Raw genomic sequence first — 21,811 nt, 5'->3', positions numbered from 1 at the left:
TGAGAGAGGAGAAAACATTGTTACTTCTAATGATAGAAGAAGAAGAAACACTTTTATTGATCCCCTTAGGGAAATTGCATTTGACCCATCCATGGTAGTGAACACACAAACAGGGGGCTGTCAACCAACTTGGAGCCCGGGGAGCAGTTTGGGATTTAGGTGCCTTACTCAAGGGAACTAAAGCTGTGAATGAATTTCTGCTTGCTGGTCTCAGAAATTGAACCAGCGACCCTCTGGTCACAAGCTCGCAGAAAAAAGACTCGCAATTGTGGAACATCATCTTAAGACAAATATGATGATCAGAGTATACTGATTTGCAATGACTTCCCACTAATGGGATATGTGGACCTAATTCAACACAATGTGCCTCACAGTATAACAGAGGCCATGGACACTTAATATTTAAGTCATTTAGGCGCCATTCTCACATGATATTATTATTTGTCTCAGGTAAGCCATGTTTTCACACCTGGAATTTCTATGCATCTCCTTTACATGTGATTGGATTTCTGAAGTCATTTCCTCTTGATGTGGGGCAAGGTATATCTTTTTTTTTTTCCAAGGGTGAGTTAAAACAGAAAATTATGTAATAAATTAACTTGAACAGTCTACATTTCAAATGTATACAGGTTGAAACAAAAAATATTTGTAGGCAATTGTGAGAAACATAAATAACAAAGGCACATTTTAGTCTGCGAGTCCAAGCGAAAACCATGTTGGCCCAAGCACTCAGGTGTGACATCGTTCCCAGTTCTGACATCCCACTTCTTAGGTTAATTGAATGCAGCAACAATGACTGTTAACGTCTTTAGAAGTCAACAGTTAGGAATGTTTGTTTGGCTGATCTCTAGGTACTTTGAGAAACTCCAGTGGTCTGGCTTTATCCCAATATAAAGACTATACAAAGTCATCAATGTGAAGTCAAAAAGCTTGTAATATCACAGCACTGACTGGTCTGGAATGGAGCAGTGATTTTGGAGAAGGTTGGGGCAGATGTGTTTCAGAAGGACTTTTTTTTTGTGGAGGGACTTCTGGAATAATTTATTTAAGGGTTTTTGTTTTATCATTTATCAAAAAATGTATAATATATTTGACATTATAATATAAATATTTACTATTAATGAGGGGACAATTTAACTAACTTATAAACATTTCAGTAAGAAGATATGAATATATTACCATTTAGAATTTTTTTTTTCCCAGACTGTTGATTTAATTTCTGACCCTCTGTGATTAATTATTTTTATGTTTTAAATCACATTCATGTTTCTGCAGTAAAAATTTAAACCTTGGTGCTTAACTGTTACAATGTGCACTGTAACAGAGTCAGATTTACCAGAAATATTTCATTAATGCTATTCTAAATATAATAAAAATATAAATACTGAAGTGTACATATTTATACTGAAATATTTTATATATATTACACTTACCGGTACTGTATGGTTTCAGATGTGGTGGAGGCACGCAACTTTGTCATGAGAATCCGCACTATGTTGAAAAGGAACACAAAGTTTATCTAAATAGAAAAGAGAACAAAATACATTTTATTTCCACAACAAAACAGTGTCCTCTAAAAATGACTCACTTTTTGGTCTACACTGACTTTGAACCACTTCAAGTGGAACAGATTACATAATTTTTATCTTATTCAGGAACACTTTACTGTAGGGTGCTGTTTTTTAAGGCTACATGACACCTATGTAAAGCCTTTATGACAACTGACTTACATAAACATTTATAAATGCTTATTCCAAAAGGCAGCAATCAATGGCATCGATATCTGGTGACATCAGGGTGTGACATAACGTTTTCTGGGGTGACATGACATAGTACATTATGACAACTGATGCTGTAGCTCTTTATCTTCTGTGTACAGTTGTGTTTGATCATGCATGAACTCATTAATGCTTTACTTATTCTTTATAAAAGAGAGAATAAGGGTTGCAATATTTTCTGTGATTTTCTGTTGACATCACTCCCCTGGCCTCTTGCTGAGGCAGAAAGCAGATAGTTCTTACCTTACGGGTTTTAAGCACAGCTGCACATCAGCATAAGTTTTCTGCTTCTGAACTCTTGACATGTTCTTCCCTGATTTGATATTTAGCATTTAGATTCCTCTAGTCACACACTTTATGTATTTTATTTTGCTCTGACTTCCACTGTTCCACATTTTGTGCTGGTTAAGATCATCTTTTAATTTACTGAATCATGTAAATGTAAATCCCATATAAAGTAAATCTGCATGTGCATTAAGTAAAAATATTTATGTAGAAATTTATGAATTCTTAAACAGTACAATGACATCACTATGACACCTTTATGTATGTTTTCACTGGCCCTTAAGTAAAGTGAATACTAATTTACAATTTATAATATATTTATGGATTCTTATTTAAATACAACAACACTGTTATGACACCTTTTTGTACAGTGCCCTCCATAATTATTGGCACCCCTGGTTAAGAAGTGTTCTTTGGCTTCTAATATATTAATGTTTTTTAAAAATAATATAGGACAACAATGCAAAAAAGAGGAAAATCTAAGCTTTAATTCAAGTGCCTTTATTTAGTGGGAAAAAATCCCACATTAAGAAATAAATCTTTTGAATGAAATCATGTGTGCCACAATTATTGGCACCCCTGGTGTTCTTTGTACAACCTCCTTTTGCCAACAAGACAGCACTTAATCTTCTGCTATAACTCTTCACAAGATGGGAGAATACAGAAAGAGGGATCTTCGAACATTCCTCTTTGCACAACCTTTAAATCATCAAGAGTCCTGGGTCACTCTCCTCTTCAGCTCACCCCACAGATTTTCTATTGGGTTGAGGTTTAGAGAGCTTGATTTTGTGCCTTGTGAACCATTTTTGAGTAGATTTGGCCACATGTTTAGGGTCCTTATCTTGCTGAAAGACCCAGTGACGACACATCTTCAATTTCAGGCAGAGCCACCAGATTCTGATTCAAAATGTCCTGATATTTCAAAGAGTTCATGATCCCATGTATCCTTACAAGGTTTCCAGGTCCTTTGGAGGAGACCTAACAGTGGGCATGAGGTGTTTTTCTGCGTACTCATCCTTGGTGTTACACCGTTGCCAAAAAGCTCTACCTTGGTCTCATCTGACCAAAGCACATGGTCCCAGTTAAAATCCCAGTACCGCTTGGAAAACTCCACCCGTTTACGCTGATGAGTATAACTCAGAAAAGGCTTTCTCCGTGCATGCCTCCCAAACAGCTTGTTGGCATGTAGATAGCTCCTGATGGTTGTTTGGGAGACCTCGTAACCCCAAGATGCTACCATTTGATTAAATTCTCTTACAGTGAGCTTTGGAGAACTTTTTATTCTCTTACCATGCTTCTCACTGTACGTAGGGGCAAGATACACTTGTGTCCTCTTCCAGACTTGTTTGTCACAGTTCCGGATGTTCTGAACATTTTGATGATTGCTCTGATTGTAGATAAGGGCATCTGCAGGTGAGTAGCTATTTTCTTGTAGCCATTGCCAAATTTATGAAGGATGACACACATCTGTCTTACTTGAATAGTGTGTTCTCTTGTCTTTCTCTTTGAGTAAGAGAAATAGAAATTGTTAACAAGTAATTTTATGGGAAATAATTATTTTTTCTTGGTTTATTTTTTTCACTTGAGTTGAATGTTGCAAATTTTGTAATTGTAAATTTTTACAGAGTGAGATTTTGCTTCTGCAAAAAAAAAAAAAAAAAAAAAAATATATATATATATATATATATATATATATATTAAGGATTTTAACACATTTGAACTAGGAGTGCCAATAATTATGGAGGGTGCTGTATGTTTTCACTGGCCCTTTGGTAAAGTGAGTTCTATTTTACTCTTTATAATATATTTATGAATTCTTATTCATTAAACCAGAACATGGAAACAAAGACGCATTAAACACTTTTAATGACCAAAAGATACATTTTCTTCACACAAAGTTGATTTACAAAAACGTAGATCACTTGGCAAGTTGTTCCATCACCGAATGACAGAACTCTCTTTACTTAAGGGCTAGTGAAAACATACATATAGTGTCATACAGGTATATGTAACATACAGGTGTCATAAGTGTCATGGTATGTGAATACATATTCATACAAACAAAAAACAAACAGAGTGAGATTACATGAATCTAAGTCCTAAAAATGTCAAGAGCCAATGTCATTTGGCAAGCAATGTCACATTGTCATTACTGTCATGACAACAGCAACAGCAAAAAAGGTACAGTGTCAGCTTTCATAATGTACTATGTCATGTCACCCCAGTAAATGTTATGATACACCCAAATATCACCAAAATTCAATGTCACTTGACATAACTATGTTATCAACTTGACATCAAAGTTGACAAATGCAGCCTTAATGACAATTGCTGCCTTTTGGAATAAGCATTTGAATGTTTATGTATGCTTATGTCAGTTGTCATAAAAGCTTTATGTATGTGTCATGTAGCCTTAAGAACAGCACCCTACAGTACAATAAAATGTTACCCATTATTCTTTATAAATGCTGTGAATTATGTTGTAAAATGTGATGAATGTTTAACATGATTTATAAAGATTAATAACTAAGCTCTTTCTGCATTAAAAATAACACCCATTCTTGCATTCCTGTTAATTCTTGAATAAAAATGGCAGGTTATTTCAGGAGTTAAAACAAATAAACAAACTCTTAAAAAAAGACATCTTCCAAAAGTTGTGGACATTTTAATTCACTTGTCATGGACATATCTTAAAAGAAAAGAAAATGACTGTAGATGGAATTGTTGCCAGGTATTTTTTTCTTTTTATTCTTTGGGAAAGCCCTTTCAGCCTTTTCAAGCTGTTGTTTTTGCATGTTCTGGACTTTTTCCAACTGTGCTCATATGTATACCTGGCTAATAAGGGATAATATAGTACACGTTCAACATCATTCCAATTTCAGAGCTTTTACTATATGAAACCTTTATTAAATACCATTTACTTTCAAGTGTAAGATGGATACTGTCAAAAGCATCTGCTATGGAGTACAAACTCAAGCTGGGAGGAAAATGTGCTGGAACCCTGTCCAGCTGTTGCTATGCTGTTGTCACATCTTGACACTTTCTGGTTTGTTTTCCTCTTCCATGTGGCTCTGTCTGTTTGTTGTCATTCCTAGCCCCGCCCTCGTTTCACTCTAACCTCCGCCTCTTTTGTCATTGTCCCTCGTTATCTGTGTCAGGTGTGTCTAGTTAAGTTCGTTTATTTAAGCCCTCTTCCCTCACTTCCTGGGATCGGTCATTTTGAGTTTGTTTGTTTCATTGTGAATTGTGTTTGTGTTAGGGTTTGTTCATGTCTTGTTCTCTTGCTCGTTCTGTTTCCCAAATGTTATCGTAGTCTTTGTTTCTCTAGCTCGTTTCTCGTTGTCTCCTGCCTGTTTCCTGCTCATTCCCATGTTTATTAGTAATGTTAGTTCGTGTTTCTACTCTAGTTCATTTGTTTTGTCATCTCTTTATTAAATTCCGTGTTGTAGCGAGTGTGTCCGCCTCCCTGAATCTACTCATCACACCCCCGTGACAGCTGTCATTTACATAAGTCTGGCAACATACAATTGTACACTCAGAAAAAAGGTACCGACCAGGTTCATTATTGTTCACTAAAGGTTAAAAATTTTTTAATGTTTTTTTTAAGGTACAGCAGTGGTTTTAAGTCCAGTTGTGTTCCGTAAAGATACATTAAATTTTCTTTTCTAGATGGAGAAGTGAATATTTGTAAGTTTTCATTATAGAGCTGTGTAAAATAAAAGAACATGATATAAGTTCTAGAGATGAAATGGGGCATATAAAATCATCACAATTTAAAATTGTGCCATTATAATAGTATAATGTAAAATTATGTTCCCTCAGAATAGGTATCCTTGAGGATACCACAACAGTGGCTAGTGCAGAGTTCAAACAGATTACAGAAAAATTCAACACTTTAAAAATATGAATGCTAATTATAAAAGATTTTGAAATACTTGCCAAAAGAACTACAATTACTGGGCCTTGGTAAATATAGTCAATGTACTTGCCAGGTTCTTTTCCAAACCAGCACCTAGAGAGAGAGAGAGAGAGAGTATGTCTAATCACATCGAGATATCACAAAATCATAAATATAAAGTTCAGTGGGTAAGTGTATTGATTTAGTTTTCTATTAACCATTTCACTAAAGTGCAGAACTAATTCCAATAATGCTCAGATAACTCTTTGAAATGGCTCAGGGTTCTGTCGCACCAGCTTAGCCAGCCAACTCAGCTCTGGATTATGTGGTTTATCACAGAAGATAACTTCTAACATGTATCACTAAGAAACTTATATTGCATGGCAGAGTCGGTGGAGTTCCAGATTTCCAGTCATAAACAGCTACCATTTAGGCTCAAGCCTCTGAATAACCAGCCCACATTTGAATGATTTTACCACAAATCACATAAAAATTGTCATTTTAAATGTGGGAAACATGTCATTTAAAATAGACATGAAGTAATTAACAAGTACATTTCCACATATTTAAATCTTTGTTCTCAATTCAAGGAAAGAACTGTCATTTGAAAACTCTATGATTAATTGGGCAACAACTTAACATAATGTAAGAGTAATATATTCCTCTGCTTCGGTGGTTGGATGTTTTGGCAGGTAAGTAAACTGGATGAAAGCATCTACTGAAACATAAATGTAAATTGTTGTTTCTAGCTAATTGACATGCATTTACATTTATACATTTAGTAGATGCTTTCATTCAGTTTAACTTATACAAACATTACAGAATTAGTAAGATGGACACAAACGTTTTACCCAAAGACTTTTATTTGTAAGTGCTGTGCTTCCACAGGAAGGGCACTGAATCTTGGTCAGTTTTATGTAGGACAGCTGTGTTTATATTTACCAGCCTACATTTACCACTCTATATATACAAACCTATATATACCCCACTATAAAATTATCCTGTATTTGCAACACATTTTTAACCCTTACATATTTTTACTTTGTAGTCAATGTGCTATTTTAGTGAAATCCCCTGCAAGTTTATTTTCCATTTGGTTACTCCAAAAGAATTCTTATGCCTGACAACTAAAACCTCATACTCGTTTCATTGTTACACGTTTATTTAGTCTTGGAACCTGTTTAACACATACAGGTGCATCTCAATAAATAAGAATATTATAAAAAAGTCAATTTATTTCAGTAATTCAATTAAAATAGTAAATCATATGTCATATAGATTAATTAAAAGGCTATTTTAAGCATTTAGTTCTTTTAATGTTGATGATTATGGGTGGATTACAGCCAATGAAAGCTCAAAAGCCATTATCTCAGAAAAGTAGAATAATCAACAAAAAACACCTGCAAAGGTTTTCTTAAGCCTTTAAAATAGATTCTTAATCAGGTTCAGTAGTCTACACAACCAAGGGGAAGCCTGCTGACTAGCAGATGTCCAGGATGCAGTCATTAACACCCTCCTGCTGTATCCAAGCATATTAATGGAAAATTAAGTGGAAGGAAAAATTTGGTAGAGTGTGGTGCACAAGCAACAGGGATAACCAAAGCCTTGAAAGGATTGTCAAGAAAAGGCCATTCAGAAATTTCACAAGGAGTGGACTTCTGCTGGAGTCAATGCTTCAAAAGTCACCACACACAGAAGTATCCAGGACATGGGCCACAACTGTTGCATTCCTTGTTTCAAGCCACTCATGACCCAGAGACAATGCCAGAAGCGTCTCACCTGGACCAAGGAGAAAATGGACTGGACTGTTGCTCAGTGTCCAACGTCTGGTTTTCAGGTGAAAGTCATTTGGAATTCAAGGTCCCAGAGTCTGGAGGAAGAGTGGAGAGGCACAGGCTGACTGTCTGTGCCACAGGCTGACTGTCTCCATGCCATACCATATTGATGCAGTAATTCATTAAAAAAGGAGCCCCAACAAAGTATTGAGTGAATGTTCAGTACATACTTTTCAGCAGTACAACATTTGTGTATTCAAAATAATTTTTTAAATTGGTCTTATGACCTTTGGGCTTTAATTGACTATAAATCATAATAATCATCAACATTAAAAGAAATAAAAGCTTGTAATAGATCACTTTTTTTTATTTATTTTTTTAATGAGGGTCGGAACAGTGGCGCAGCAGGTAGAATTCACCCAGCTCCAGGAACCTGGAGGTTTTGGGTTCAAATCTCACTTCAGGTGACTGTCTGTGAGGGGTTTGTTCTCCCCGTGTTTGTGTGGGTTTCCTCCGGGGGCTCCAGTATTCTCCCACACTCCAAAAACACATGTTGGTAGGTGGATTGGCAATTGGAAAGTGTCCTTAAGTCTGAGTGTGTGCGTGAATGTGTGTGTGTGTGTATTTATAATGAATCTATATATGAATTTTACTTTTCGAATTGAATTACTAAAATATATTAGAATTTTGCTGATATTCTAATTTTTAGAGATACGTCTGTAGAACCAAAAAAGACAATAAATAACCCATTTATTGTAACCAACCCTTGTAACCATGAAACCCTGGGCTAGTGTTTGTGTGAGAAACACTTTAGGCATTAAAACATGGTGTATCATGCACATCTCATGTGTATAAATAACATACCTGAATAGAGATCAATTAGAAGCACTAAACTCTGTACAAAGATTACACTTTGCACGTTAATGCTCCTTTGAGGTATTCATAAGTGCTGATCTTCAAATTATCTTTCACTTCATGAGTGCATGCTTACACACAATGTACAATCAGTGCTTCCACTCTTCTGGTTTGTCCAGATCAATAGCTACAGCAAAATATGAACAAAGATTGTCGGGCTCTCCATAATAAAGGGGTGGTGAGGAAGAAAAGGAGGCTGCAACCAAACAGATGTGTTCTTTTTGTGTGACTAATCATCAGGCCTTTTTAATTTTCCTCAAGAAATGTAAGCGATAAATCTAAAAAAAAAAAACCTGCTATTTAAATCAATGACACATTCATTTATAGCACGTATACCACCCTAGTGCATGTGAATGATCGATATATGCAACAATAAGTAAATTCTTTGTTTAGGAAAAGAAAGCAAAAAGAAAGAAAGAAAACTTACTGTTCATTTTCATTGTAAAGTTTTCCAATTGCCCATGCAACAATTATTGGGCATGGAATACCTGGAATAAAAACAGAAGACAGTATTGATTTTCTTATCAAGTATTATTCACACATTTGCACACACGAGTGCTATTGGAGGGTCTCTAGAAGTGTGGCCCTTCATTGTGGATGTACAACACTTTACAAAAGTGAGAAACTTAGTCAGATTGGTAAGAGTGGGGCTTTATTTTCTCTTCTTTCCGAAGAATGCAAGCTTTCAGAAGTGCTTATTACATGCCAGTCAACTCTAATGTGGTTTGTTTTGGCATGCATGAAAACAACAATCACACTTTCGTGGACCAAAACAACTGTACCAAGATTCTGTCCTAAACAAACCAGTTCAGGGTAGCAGTGGGTCCGGAGCTTACCTGGACCCTAGTCATATACAGTAGACCTTAATAGACCACAAACAATGCAAATTAAACCTGATTGTTATAGTATTCAGTATGTAATACAAATCTTGTGAAAATTGAGTGGGGATGACATAATGGATGCTGTTCCTCTGTCTGTTTAGAGCAGGGTTTTTCAAACTTTTTTCTGGTGACCCACATGTTGTCCATGATGTTTTCACGAAACATAATATATATATATATATATTTTAAACGTGCTTAATGATAAGGACGGGCCTGTTTGTTATGTATGATCTGGTCCCATTCTGTTTGACAAGAAGAGAGGGCAACACGCATATCAGCACTAGCTTTCAGTCGGTTTCACAGCTTTGTCTTCATCTGAGTTAGAACGAAGAATCCCACTTCGCAAAAATATGTTGTTGTTAAAGGCAATAGTAATAAAACACTTGTTCTGCTTAGCAGTGGGTAATCAGTTGACAGGCCAATCCAGAATTTTGATAATTTCTCATTTTTGTAGAGTGTTTTCAGTGTGTTGTCACATGTCAACTGAAGCATTTCTGACTCCTCCAGGAGGGTTAGATTTAATGAAGCTATTGATTCTGGGATTTCAAATTCGAAAGGATTTTTCCCCCACGGCTTATTATAAAGATCATCAAACTTCGCAGGTGGAAAGTAGTGCATGATATTTTGTGCCAGTCCTTCAAGATGTGCTTTAATAAGGTGTGTCATGTTAGCAACTACTTTCTTTGAAACACATGTTTCCTCTATGTGCTTGTTCATTTTGGAAAACATGTAGAAAGACTGGGATATGATTTGAAGTTGCCACAACTTTATTAACTTCTGAAAACTTTGAATTTTTTCACAGTGTTCGAAAAGACAGTCATGTCCTTGAAGTTTTAGGTTCAATTTATTTAGGATGAAAAAAATGTCAGCAATGTATGACATAGTTTGCAGCCATTTCTCATCAGAAAAGAAATCCTCAAATTGTGATTGATTTTCCAAGAGAAAAGTATGTACTTCTTCTCTTAGCTTGTAAATTCTGCTGACCACTCTACCCTTCAACAGTCATCTGACATCCGTGTGACATCCATGCGTGTACTGCGCTCCCATTTCAGAACACAAGCTCTTGAACAGACGGCTGTTGAGAGCACTGCCTTCACGGTGAATAAAGCAGTGATTCCAAGTAATATTCTTGGCTGCCACGTCCTTTATCCTTTTAATAATGCCACTGTTTTTCCCTGTCATGCAGGCTGCCCCATCGCTTGTGACACCTTTGCAGTTACCCCAGTCCAGCCCATGAGTTGTTATATATAAGTTTGATTGTTCAAAAATCTGTTCACCTGTGGTTTTTGAGGGCCTTGTCAAACAGCAAAGCAGGTCCTAAACAAATTCACTTTCCAAAATGTATCTCACATAAAATCTTTGGCTCTTTGTAATCTGGATATTAGCTGATTTTCCAAATTCTCTGCAATATCTTCAATTCCCCGTAACACAGTATTATCACTGACAGGAATCACTTTAATTTTTTCAGCAGCCTTTTCATCCAGGACTGTGCTCACAATGTCAAGTGCAGCAGGTAGTATTCATTTTTCTGCGGCAGTATGGGGCACATTTTCTTTTGCAACACAATATGCAACTTTATATGATGCTAAGTGCAATTTGTTTGTTCATTGTGTGATAGCACCCTGCTTAGCACCTGAGCTGACATTTGCCTTCCTTGTGCCTTCATTTGGAAAAACTACAAGGGTTTATCCACCAAATCACCATGGCGGGTGGTTAAATGATGTTGAAACATTCCTGGTTTCAAACTTTCATTCGCCAGCTTTTTACCACAAAAGAGGGCACATTGGCTTATCATATTTACTTGCACTGGGACAGTTTACAAATCCAATCTTTAAAAATTCATCTTTACATACCCTAGTTTTTTGTTTCTTTTTGACTGGCTCAGCAGAAACATGATTAGCTTGTAGCTCACTGCTTTCTCCCCTTTCATTCTCCCATTTGCTCTTCAAGATTGCACCCCTTTTCAGTAGTTTCTGGAGCTACTGTCTCAGTCTGTCATTTTTTGGAAAAGAACCTTTCAATGCTACCGGCAGATTGGCCTATTCATTTTTCAGCTCCAATATTATTCTGAATAAAAGGTTTGAACTGCAGCAACTAGGCTCAACAGATCTCAGCTACAGATCTCAGTTATAAAGCCCACACTAGGGGACGTTTGTGATGTGGCTGTTAAAACAACCCTGTTGTTACGAGCCTTTGAAAAATATATTTATTTAAATTATTTATTTATTTACTTTTGAGTGACCCATTTTTTTGGCTTACGGCCCATCCAATGGTCACAATCCAGAGTTTGAAAAACCCTGGTTTAGAGCATATACTGGTAATCATGTTCCATTTTTCTTGGTTCGAGATGGATTAAGAGTCTATGACTTGTATCGGGTTAAGTCCTTGATAATGTTGTTAACCCTCTCTCTTAGATGACTTGCTTAAACTGTAAATAGTTTGGGAAATTAAGCTCTCACAAACATCTTATGCAGTCTTTACAATCTGTGTCAAGTCTTTCTGGTTCTCTCCACAATAGCCGGTTAACCACACTGTGACCCAATAGCAGATAATGGTCTCCGCTGTGCTTTTGTAGAAATTCACTAAAGGCAGAGAGACGACTTTGCCTTTTTTAAAGATTTCTCAAGAAGAAAATCTCTTCTCATCTTTCTTCACAAGGTGGGAGGTATTAAGGGTCCACATCAAACCCTTTGTGATATGTAGTCCCAAGAATTTGATATCATTTCTACATAAAGGGTGAGGTGTTCTTTACAATGATTTTTAAAATATACATATACAAACCAGATTCCAAAAAAGTTGGGACACTAAACAAATTGTGAATAAATACTGAATGCAATGATGTGGAGGTGGCAAATGTCAATATTTTATTTGTAATAGAACATAGATGACAGATCAAAAGTTTATTCTGAGTAAATGTAACATTTTAAAGGAAAAATATGTTGAGAGTCAACAAATCCCAAAAAACTTGGGACAAGTAGCAATACGTGGCTGGAAAAAGGAAATTGAGCATATAACGAACAGCTGGAAGACCAATTAACACTAATTAGGTCAATTGACAACATGATTGGGTATATAAAGAGCTTCTCAGAGTGTCAGTGTCTCTTTGAAGCCAAGATGGTAAGAGGATCACCAATTCCACCATTGTTGCGCAGAAAGATAGTGCAGCAATACCAGAATGGTGTTACCCAGTGTAAAATAGCAAAGACTTTTAAGTTATCATCATCAACCGTGCATAACATCATCAAAAGATTCAGAGAATCTGGAACAATTGCTGTGCGTAAGGGTCAAGGCCATAAAACTCTACTAGATGCTCGTGATCTCCGGGCTCTTAAACGTCACTGCACCTCAAACAGGAATGCCACTGTCAAGGAAATAACAGAATGGGCTCAGGAATACTTCCAGAAAGCATTGTCAGTGAACACAATCCACCGTGCCATCCGACGTTGCCAGCTGAAACTCTACAGTGCAGAGAGGAAGCCATTTCTAAGCAAGCTCCACAAGCTCAGACGTTTGCACTGGGCCAGGGGTCTTTTAAAATGGAGTGTGGCAAAATGGAAAGCTGTTCTGTGGTCAGATGAGTCACGATTTGAAGTTCTTTATGGAACACTGGGACATCATGTCATCCGGACCAGAGAGGACAAGGATAACCCAAGTTGTTATCAACGCTCCGTTCAGAAGCCTGCATCACTGATGGTATGGGGTTGCATGAGTGCTTGTGGCATGGGCAGCTTGCATGTTTGGAAAGGCACCATTAATGCATAACTGCATTTTTCAACAAGATAATGCCAGACCACATTCTGCAGCAATCACAACATCATGGCTACGTAGGAGAAGGATCCGGGTACTGAAATGGCCAGACTGCATTACAGTTAGAGGCTTGTATTAGACATGAATGGGAGAGCATTCCTATTTCTAAACTTGAGAAACTGGTCTCCTCTGTCCCCAGATGTCTGAGTGTTGTAAGAAGAAGGGGGGATACCACACAGTGGTAAGAAATGGCCTTGTCCCAACTTTTTTGGGATTTGTTGATGCCATGAAATTTTGAAACAACATATTTTTCCCTTAAAATGATACATTCTCTCAGTTTAAACTTTTGATCTGTGATTTGTGTTCTATTCTGAATAAAATGTTAGATGTTGGCACTTCCACATCATTGCATTCAGTTTTTATTCACAATTTGTTTAGTGTCCCAACTTTTTTGGAATCGGGTTTGTATATTTTGGTGTTGTAGTTTGTGTTCTATTTCTGCTGGTGTAGTTGTCAAAGCACTCAAAGAGGTTTTTTGTCCCTAAATGTACTGCTGGTATCCTTGCTTGGCTTGTTTCCTCCAGGCATTAGTGTAAGCCAGCCTTTACCCTGCCCTGAAGGCAGCATCCTGTGCCCTGAGTAGTGACCGTTCATATTAGTTGAACCATGGCTTTTGATTTGGGAGCACATGAATGGTTTTTGTAGTTAACACAATGTCAGTTCAAAAGGCTATATAAGCTAAAACAGATGAGATGTATTCCTTCAAGTCTGTACTCTGTACAAACAACTCAGTCTGTATTTTAAAAACAGTACTTCAGCAGTAAACTGAACTCTTCAATCCAGACTTGAACAGATTTGACAGCTGTTTGTGCTCTGCAGATTATTAATAATAATAATAATAATAATAATACATTATTAATAATGCAATTTACATTTGAAACCAATCTGAAAATGCTATGTAAAATTTTTTTATTTATTTATTTTTAGATTAGATGTCTGCAGGATGGAATCATTTCTTGTCAGATATATAATGTGGCCATAGAGCAGCTTTACAGCTTTACATATTTTATGTAGTAAGCTTACTAATATAAATATGTCCCAGAGGAGGTTTCAGAGTACCTGCCAGTCCAAAATCAGTGACCAATGAAGATTCAAGGTGAATGCCTTCTTCTAAGACCTTCCCACCCAAGAAAAGTGTCCCAAAATTCAGATGTAAACAGCTGTGATTAAGATGGCAATAAACTCTCTCAGCATGTAGAAAGGTCTGAATTTCAAAGCCTGATATTCAGTATCAGGGCAGAACTATGTCTTAATCATGTCCATAGATGAACACATTACTGGAGTCAGCGGTTGTTGACTAATTTTTTTGATGAGTGACAGGGAATTGAAGAGATAGATACTCAGCATCGAGGATCAGTTGGGGTTAGCCCATAGCCTAGCTTGTAAGCTATCTGTCCTGTCACACCTTATGCTGCAATCAACACCCTTGTAGTAGGATCATTATTAGATCAGAGCTGCTGGGCTCTTAAGCATACAGGAAAGAGCTCACACAGTCACACATATGGACACTGTTGAGTACATGTGTTTTTGAACATTCATCCATTCATTCATTGTCTGTAACCGCTTATCCAGTTCAGGGTCATGGTGGGTCCGTAGCCTACCGGGAATAACTGGGCGCAAGGCAGGAACACACCCTGGAGGGGGCACCAGTCCTTCACAGGGCGACACATACACTCACACCTTAACTCACACACTCACTCACACCTACAGACACTTTTGAGTGGCCAATCCACCTAAGAAGGTGTGTTTTTGAACAGTGAGAGGAAACCAGAGCACCTGGAAGAAACCCACACAAACACTGGGAGAACACATCAAATTTTTTACAGGACATCACCAAGAGCAGGGCTTGAACCCACATCCCTAGGTCCATAAAGCTGTGTGACTTGCTCAGTTTGACTGGTATTTAAATAAGTGAAATTGTGGTCATGGACTTTTTCATAGTACTGTATAGACATGGCTGGGCTCATCTCAGCTCATTTGGCCTCAAGGATACATTTATGTACAGAATAAATACCCTTATAATAACCACATCCTTGTCCATATGTTCCACTGTGTTCTACTGGCTCAATAAAAGTGCTTGCACCCCACAGGCTCACAACAACCCATTTTGATCTACTCTATTTTCAATTGATTTAGAATAATGCGAGAGTTTACACAAAGAGATCAGGCATCTTAAAGGCTGGTCTATGTCAATAAGACAAAAGACCTACTCATTGATTTTGGGAGGCTTCAGACAGATCACTTTTCAATCGACACCACAGAGTATGTCGTGGAGAGAGTGAACAGTTTCAAATTCTTATCATCATTACCAACAACCTTAAATGGGCACAGCACATTTCAGCTGCATTCAATGAGGCTCACAAATAGGTTTCCTTTTTCATGGGACTACAGAAGGTCATCATGTTACAATCAGTACATCACACACTGGTTCAGGAGCAGCTCTTAAGACAGGAAAGCAATGTTGAGGGTAGGAAAAATTGCTTAGAGGATAACTGGCACACAAATCCCCACAGTGCAGGACACATATAATAGTGCTGCCCAAATACTGAACAGTACCCTTCACTCTAAATTTATTGTCTTCTCCAGTCTGGGAAATGGTACAGAACATTCAGAACTTTGGCAAATGCAATCCTCAATATATCAGATATATTAGGCATAATATTTGCTAGATCCATCTCTGTTTTATTATTATTATTATTATTATTATTATTGTTTACCCAATTTCTATTTACCTACTGCAAAGTGTTCATTTTAAAAAAAGTACTTAAAATTAAAATAACAAATAGTTAACAACAATCATTTCCAACATCAGTGGAACCTGGAATATACTCCTTTGTGATATTGCACATATATTTACTAACTTGATATGAATAAGCAATGTTATTTTAATCACTACTTTATTCACCACGATTTTTTAAAAATCTGGTCAATAAGTCTGTTCATTCAATCTGTCCAACCGAGGATGAAAGTTTTTTAAAAGTTATTTTTAATTTGCAACATAATTTGTAATATATAAAATATATTGAAAAACAGGAGCTTGCTTTTCACATACAGTGCCCTCCATAATTATTGGCACCTCTAGTTAAAATGTGTTAAAATCAATAAATTTTTTATTGCAGAAGCATAATCTCACTTTGAAAAATAAATTAGAAAAAATCAACCTTCAACTCAAGTGAAAAAAAAAAAAATAAAATACTGACTAAGAAATAATTATTTCCCATAAAAGGACCTGTTCCACAATTATTGGCACCATTAACAATTTCTAGGAAATAAATGTATTTGAACCATTTATGTCATTTCTACTGTAGTGTATAAAGTGGATCAAAGTATTTAGGAACCTTTAATAAGTAATCCATTACTTCCTGTTTCCCTGGGGTATAAATATGGCGTTACTCACTCTTAAAAATAGGAAAGACAAGTGAACCCACTATTCAAATAAGACAGATGTGTGTCGTTCTTCATAAATTAGGCAATGGCTACAAGAAAATAGCCACTCACGGGAAAATGCCCTTATCTACAGTCAGAGCAATCATCAAAAATTTCAAAACATCTGGAACTGTGACAAACAAGACTGCAAGAGGACGCAGGTGTATCTTGCCCCAGGCACAATGAGAAGCATGGTAAGAGAAGTAAAAAGTTCTCCAAAGCTCACTGTAAGAGAACTGAATCAAATGGGATAACGAGGTCTCCCAAACCACCATTAGGCGCTATCTACATGCCAACAAGATGTTTGGGAGGCATGCACGGAGAAAGCCTTTTCTGAGTTATACTCATAAGTGTAAACGGGTGGAGTTTTCCAAGCGGTACTGGGATTTTAACTGGTACCATGTGCTTTGGTCAGATGAGACCAAGATAGAGCTTTTTAGCAACAAACACTCTAAGTGGGTCTGGCGTAACACTAAGGATTAGTACACAGAACAACACCTCATGCCCACTGTAACCACAAGGTTTACTCCCTGTGTGTGTGTGTGTGTTTTTGTGTGTGCAAAATAATATGTCGTAGGAATGTGTGTCTTTTGTAGGGGTGGGTGGTACTGCTATAAAATATCACAATATTTCAGGGTATTTTGGCGATAACGATATTCTTGCCGATATGAAAACACTGAAAAACATATATTAATCTCAAAAACACACTATTGCAAAAAAAATTTAAAACATATTTTACTATTAATTATATTAAACAATATATATTTACACAGTAGCATGTTTTTTTTGTACATTTGTTATTTTGTAACCAAACCACCTCCATATGAGATCACTCCCCTTTTTTGGAGCAAATTCCTCTGCCTCAGAGCCACTTTCCACTGTAATTCACTGTGTCTAAATTACTCATGTGAAGAACATAATATGGCCAATGGGGAACTGCATGTTGTCATTATGTAAACAAGTCAGAATATCACTATCACAATATAGATATTTTTTATATAATTTAAAATATTATGACAATATTATCATGAACAGTACAGCCCTAGACTTTGGTATACAATTGTTTGGAAGAAGATGTCTGTTCTTACCACATATTAACTGTCCACAAATTTCTTCTATAAATGATCTCCACAGGATTATTTATTACAGAGGCACTATAACTGCTGCCTGCCCCTGCAGCAACGTCTCTGCTGTAAGTTCCTAAATCAACCAAAAGCTGTAAGTACCTGCAATATCATGGCTACTGATGGGATTTTTGCCTGCTCAGAGTGTAGCATGTTTAGTTTAATTCCCTTTTCCACCTCCCCTAACCCTAGTGATAATGATAGTGGTTGTATTTGTACTAAGTGCCAGCTAGCTCTCTGGTGGATAAGGTGGATCAGATAGAGGTGCGCATCCTGGGTTTAGTAAGGGACAAAGAGTGAGATTCACTGCTAGCAGCTCCGGGTGCCTTAGGGAGAGTCAGCATCCCCTCAACTATGGCATTAGAGCCCTCACAGTGAGGTGAATAGGTTATGACATAGCCAGAAAGCTAAGGCTAATACTAAAGCTGAGGCCAAAGTTAGTCCACCAGAACACCACTCACCTCCGATTCACATGTCAAACAGGTTTGTATGGAGATATTTTTGGTGAAAAACCCAGAACCATCTGTGAGAGTGAAATTTGTAATTGTAGAAAATAGTGATACGTGTATCAGTAAATTTGAAGTCAAAGAGAAAATCTTTTCAGAAATTGCAAACCTGTAGATTTTTTTTTCTTCTCCTACAACAACAGTTGCACAGCGGACGTCAGCAAAAAGACGTATAAAAAATCCAAACTCAACCATATTTGGACCGTCAGCTGACATCAAGGAAAAAAACATCTCAACGTCTTTTCAATTGATGAGGGCAGTATTAGCGCATGTACTTGATGAGTCAAGGGCAGTATTAGTGCATGCACATGCAGACACTCATTCTCTGGCCTGCTCAAGGCGGAAGAAAACTGGCAAAGTACAAAATAGTTTTGTTTTAATTAAGCATGTTTACTCAGAAAATACTAATGTTCAAATATTGTACCGTACTACAGATCCATAAGAGCATATTTATATCATTACAAACAGCTTTGGAGCTTACACAACTGTTTTATTAAAGAAGAGAGTTAAAATGCCTGCTTACCTGTTCAGCATTCACTATGCATGTCTGAAGAAGCCTGGAAAAATGCACAATATACAGACTCTGCACTGCACTAATTAATGCCACACCTATAACAAACAGTAGGGACCCACAAAGACCTACCTGCTGAACTAGCTGTCTGCAATGATAAAGTAATAATTGTTGGAGATTTTAATATCCATTTTGAGGAGGCACTTGACCCACTAAAAAGGCATTTACTTCAAACCTAGTCTCTGTTGGTATTACCCAAAATGTAACAGGGCCTACACATTACTGTAGTCACATTTTAGAGTGGACACTAGGTCTTAACATAGACTGGCTTAATATCCTACCACAAACTTCAGCAATCTCTGACCATTACCTAATTTCATATGAGCCATAATAGCCAAAATATATGTACATCCCCTTGCTATTCTACAATGCACTCAATAAAACCATTTACCGCTCTACAATTTATTGATAAAACCTCCCAGAACTGTCAACTGCAGTTTCCTCTCCATCAGACCCAATGGAGCTAGAACTACTAACTTACTATTGAGAAAATACCTTTCAACCTACTTTAGAAAATGTGGTGCCACTTAAAATAAAAATGATTAGACAGAAAAGGCTTGCCCCATTGTACATGATAAAACCTGTACTAGAGCGGAAATGATTTTCAACCAAGCTGGAAGAGTTCCAATCTAACTGGATGAACAGCCTTATAGAGTATAGAAATGCTCTCACTAAACCTTGCTCAGCATATCTGGCATTGCTGATCTGCAATAATAAATATAATCCTAGAGTACTTTTTAGTGTGATTTCCTGAATTACAAAAAAAATCAGGCAGGAACTACAAATTAATATTAATTATTAGATTACAAATTCAACCCACAGTATTAAATTAAACTTGGCTGTCATTTTATGTGGCTGATATAAAACATAACATAGTCGTAGAAGAAAGGCTGGAACATTTTACATCCCACAGCTACATTTACATTTATGCATTTGGCAGACGCTTTTATCCAAAGTGACTTACAAAAGAGGATCTAACATTCAAACTACAGCAAAAATTATACAAAAATACCTTATATTGAGTGCAATATGCCAGGAAGTAATAAGTGCATTAAAGAAAATAATTTTAGTGCAAAAGATACTCTATGACCATGACACCCAGGTTTCTTATAACCTTGGTGGGAGCCACTGATAGGGACTCTAGCTTGATGCTGATGTTGTGGAGAATAGCTTGCTTGGCTAGGAGGACTTGCACACTTCAATCCTATTTTAACTACAGTAAACTTGTCCCTTAGCCTGGGCCATGTACACAAAACATTTAATAACTAGCAGTCATTAAACCACTTATCAAGAAACCAAATCTTGATGCTACTGTATTGTTGCTGGACCACCTACCAGGCCGGCCTAGATGATGTATTTTCGCTTACCGATTGACTGACTCCTAATGTTGAAACGCAAGTAAGAACTAAACTTAAGGTGGCGCTACTACACCATCTGTTGTTAGTTCAGCCATGTTTCACATTCCAGTTCGTGAACTAAATATGGAACCTTTCGGCGTGCTTCCACCGACATAAACTGGTTGACAAACAAGAAACAAATTTTACCAGCTGGAAGCAAAGAGCAGTATGTACTTTAAGACAAATCGTGGTAGAATACTAGGAAATAAGACATGAACATGCTTTGTTTGTGTGTGTCTCTGTTTTTTTTCTGGTCTGTTTCTGGTTTCTTGTGTTTTCCGTGACACCATGCTCATTGACCAGGGCCTCCTTAAACTTCACATACATTGAATAAATAAGTAATTGTAATTCTTAAAATCAACAAAATGTTCTTGGTCTTCTTTGTTCTTTGGTGGTAGATCATCTAGTCTTTGTTTATAAATTAAGTGAACAAGAAAAATACTGATTCCGGTGTTATATATTATGAACAGGATTTGTGCTCATTTTTTTCATTTCATTTATTAGTCCTGCCCTTTGTATTTTTTGTACAACATAATCACATAATAAAAAACACATGCAAACTAAGACATTGATATGAAGCACCAAAGCTTCTCCAGAACTGACAAGTATGTTTTTTGGGCTTTCCTGTTTTTGAAATGCCAGAAACACCTCAGTGACAATGGCTACATGGCTAATGGTGGTCCAGCAAAACTAGGCTTGCCTAGTTTCTCTTTGCTACGTAAGAAATCTACATATCTACATAAGCACCACATACATAAAAAATACAATTTGGGTTCTGGCCACATCATAGCACTGAGACTAGTTCTAGTTAAGATAACAAATGATCTCCTTCCTGCCCCTGATCAAGGCTAAGTATCCCAGTTGGTGCTACTTGACCTCAGCCCAGCATTCGATACGAAAGACAACAATATTCTCCAAATGAAATTTAAACTTGCTTGAAATCACAGGGACAGCCCTATTGTGGTTCAAATCTTACTTAACGGAACATTATTGGTTTATAAAGGTAAACGATTTACCTTCCAATTATTCAAAAGTAAGATTTGGAATTGCACATGGCTCTATTTTAGGACCATTATTATTTACATTATACATGTTACCATTAGACTCTCTGTAAGGAGTTTGGTGAGTTCTCCCCGTGTCTGTGTGGGTTTCCTCCGGGTGCTCCGGTTTCCTCCCACTGTCCAAAAACACACGTTGGTAGGTGGATTTGTGACTCAAAAGTGTCCGTAGGTGTGAGTGAATGTGTGAGTGTGTGTCACCCTGTGAAGGACTGGGACCCCCTCCAGGGTGTATTCCTGCCTTGCGCCCAATGATTCCAGGTAGGCTCTGGACCCACCGCGACCCTGAACTGGATATGCGGTTACAGATAATGAATGAATGTTACCGTTAGGCACAGTTATAAGTAACTATGGTATTAACTTTCACTGATATGCAAATGATACGCAATT

General features: G+C 37.1%; 1 protein-coding gene across 2 annotated transcripts in view; it reads right to left on the bottom strand.

The window, feature by feature from the left end:
• The window catches only part of LOC136707060 (corticotropin-releasing factor receptor 2), a 138,033-nt gene that overhangs the window by 16,024 nt on the left and 100,198 nt on the right, over window positions 1–21,811 (bottom strand). For both annotated transcript variants that reach the window (XM_066680932.1, XM_066680931.1), the window contains 3 exons: window positions 9,079–9,139; window positions 6,003–6,075; window positions 1,434–1,519 (listed from right to left, as the gene is read on the bottom strand). In XM_066680932.1, coding sequence (XP_066537029.1) covers window positions 1,434–1,519; window positions 6,003–6,075; window positions 9,079–9,139 — 220 coding nt within the window. The remainder of the gene's footprint in view (window positions 1–1,433; window positions 1,520–6,002; window positions 6,076–9,078; window positions 9,140–21,811) is intronic.

This window comes from Hoplias malabaricus, chromosome 9, assembly GCF_029633855.1.
Source record: "Hoplias malabaricus isolate fHopMal1 chromosome 9, fHopMal1.hap1, whole genome shotgun sequence".
Taxonomy (NCBI): domain Eukaryota; kingdom Metazoa; phylum Chordata; class Actinopteri; order Characiformes; family Erythrinidae; genus Hoplias; species Hoplias malabaricus.
The sequence above is the reverse complement of the archived record's forward strand: the minus strand, read 5'-3'. Positions and strand labels throughout refer to the sequence as shown.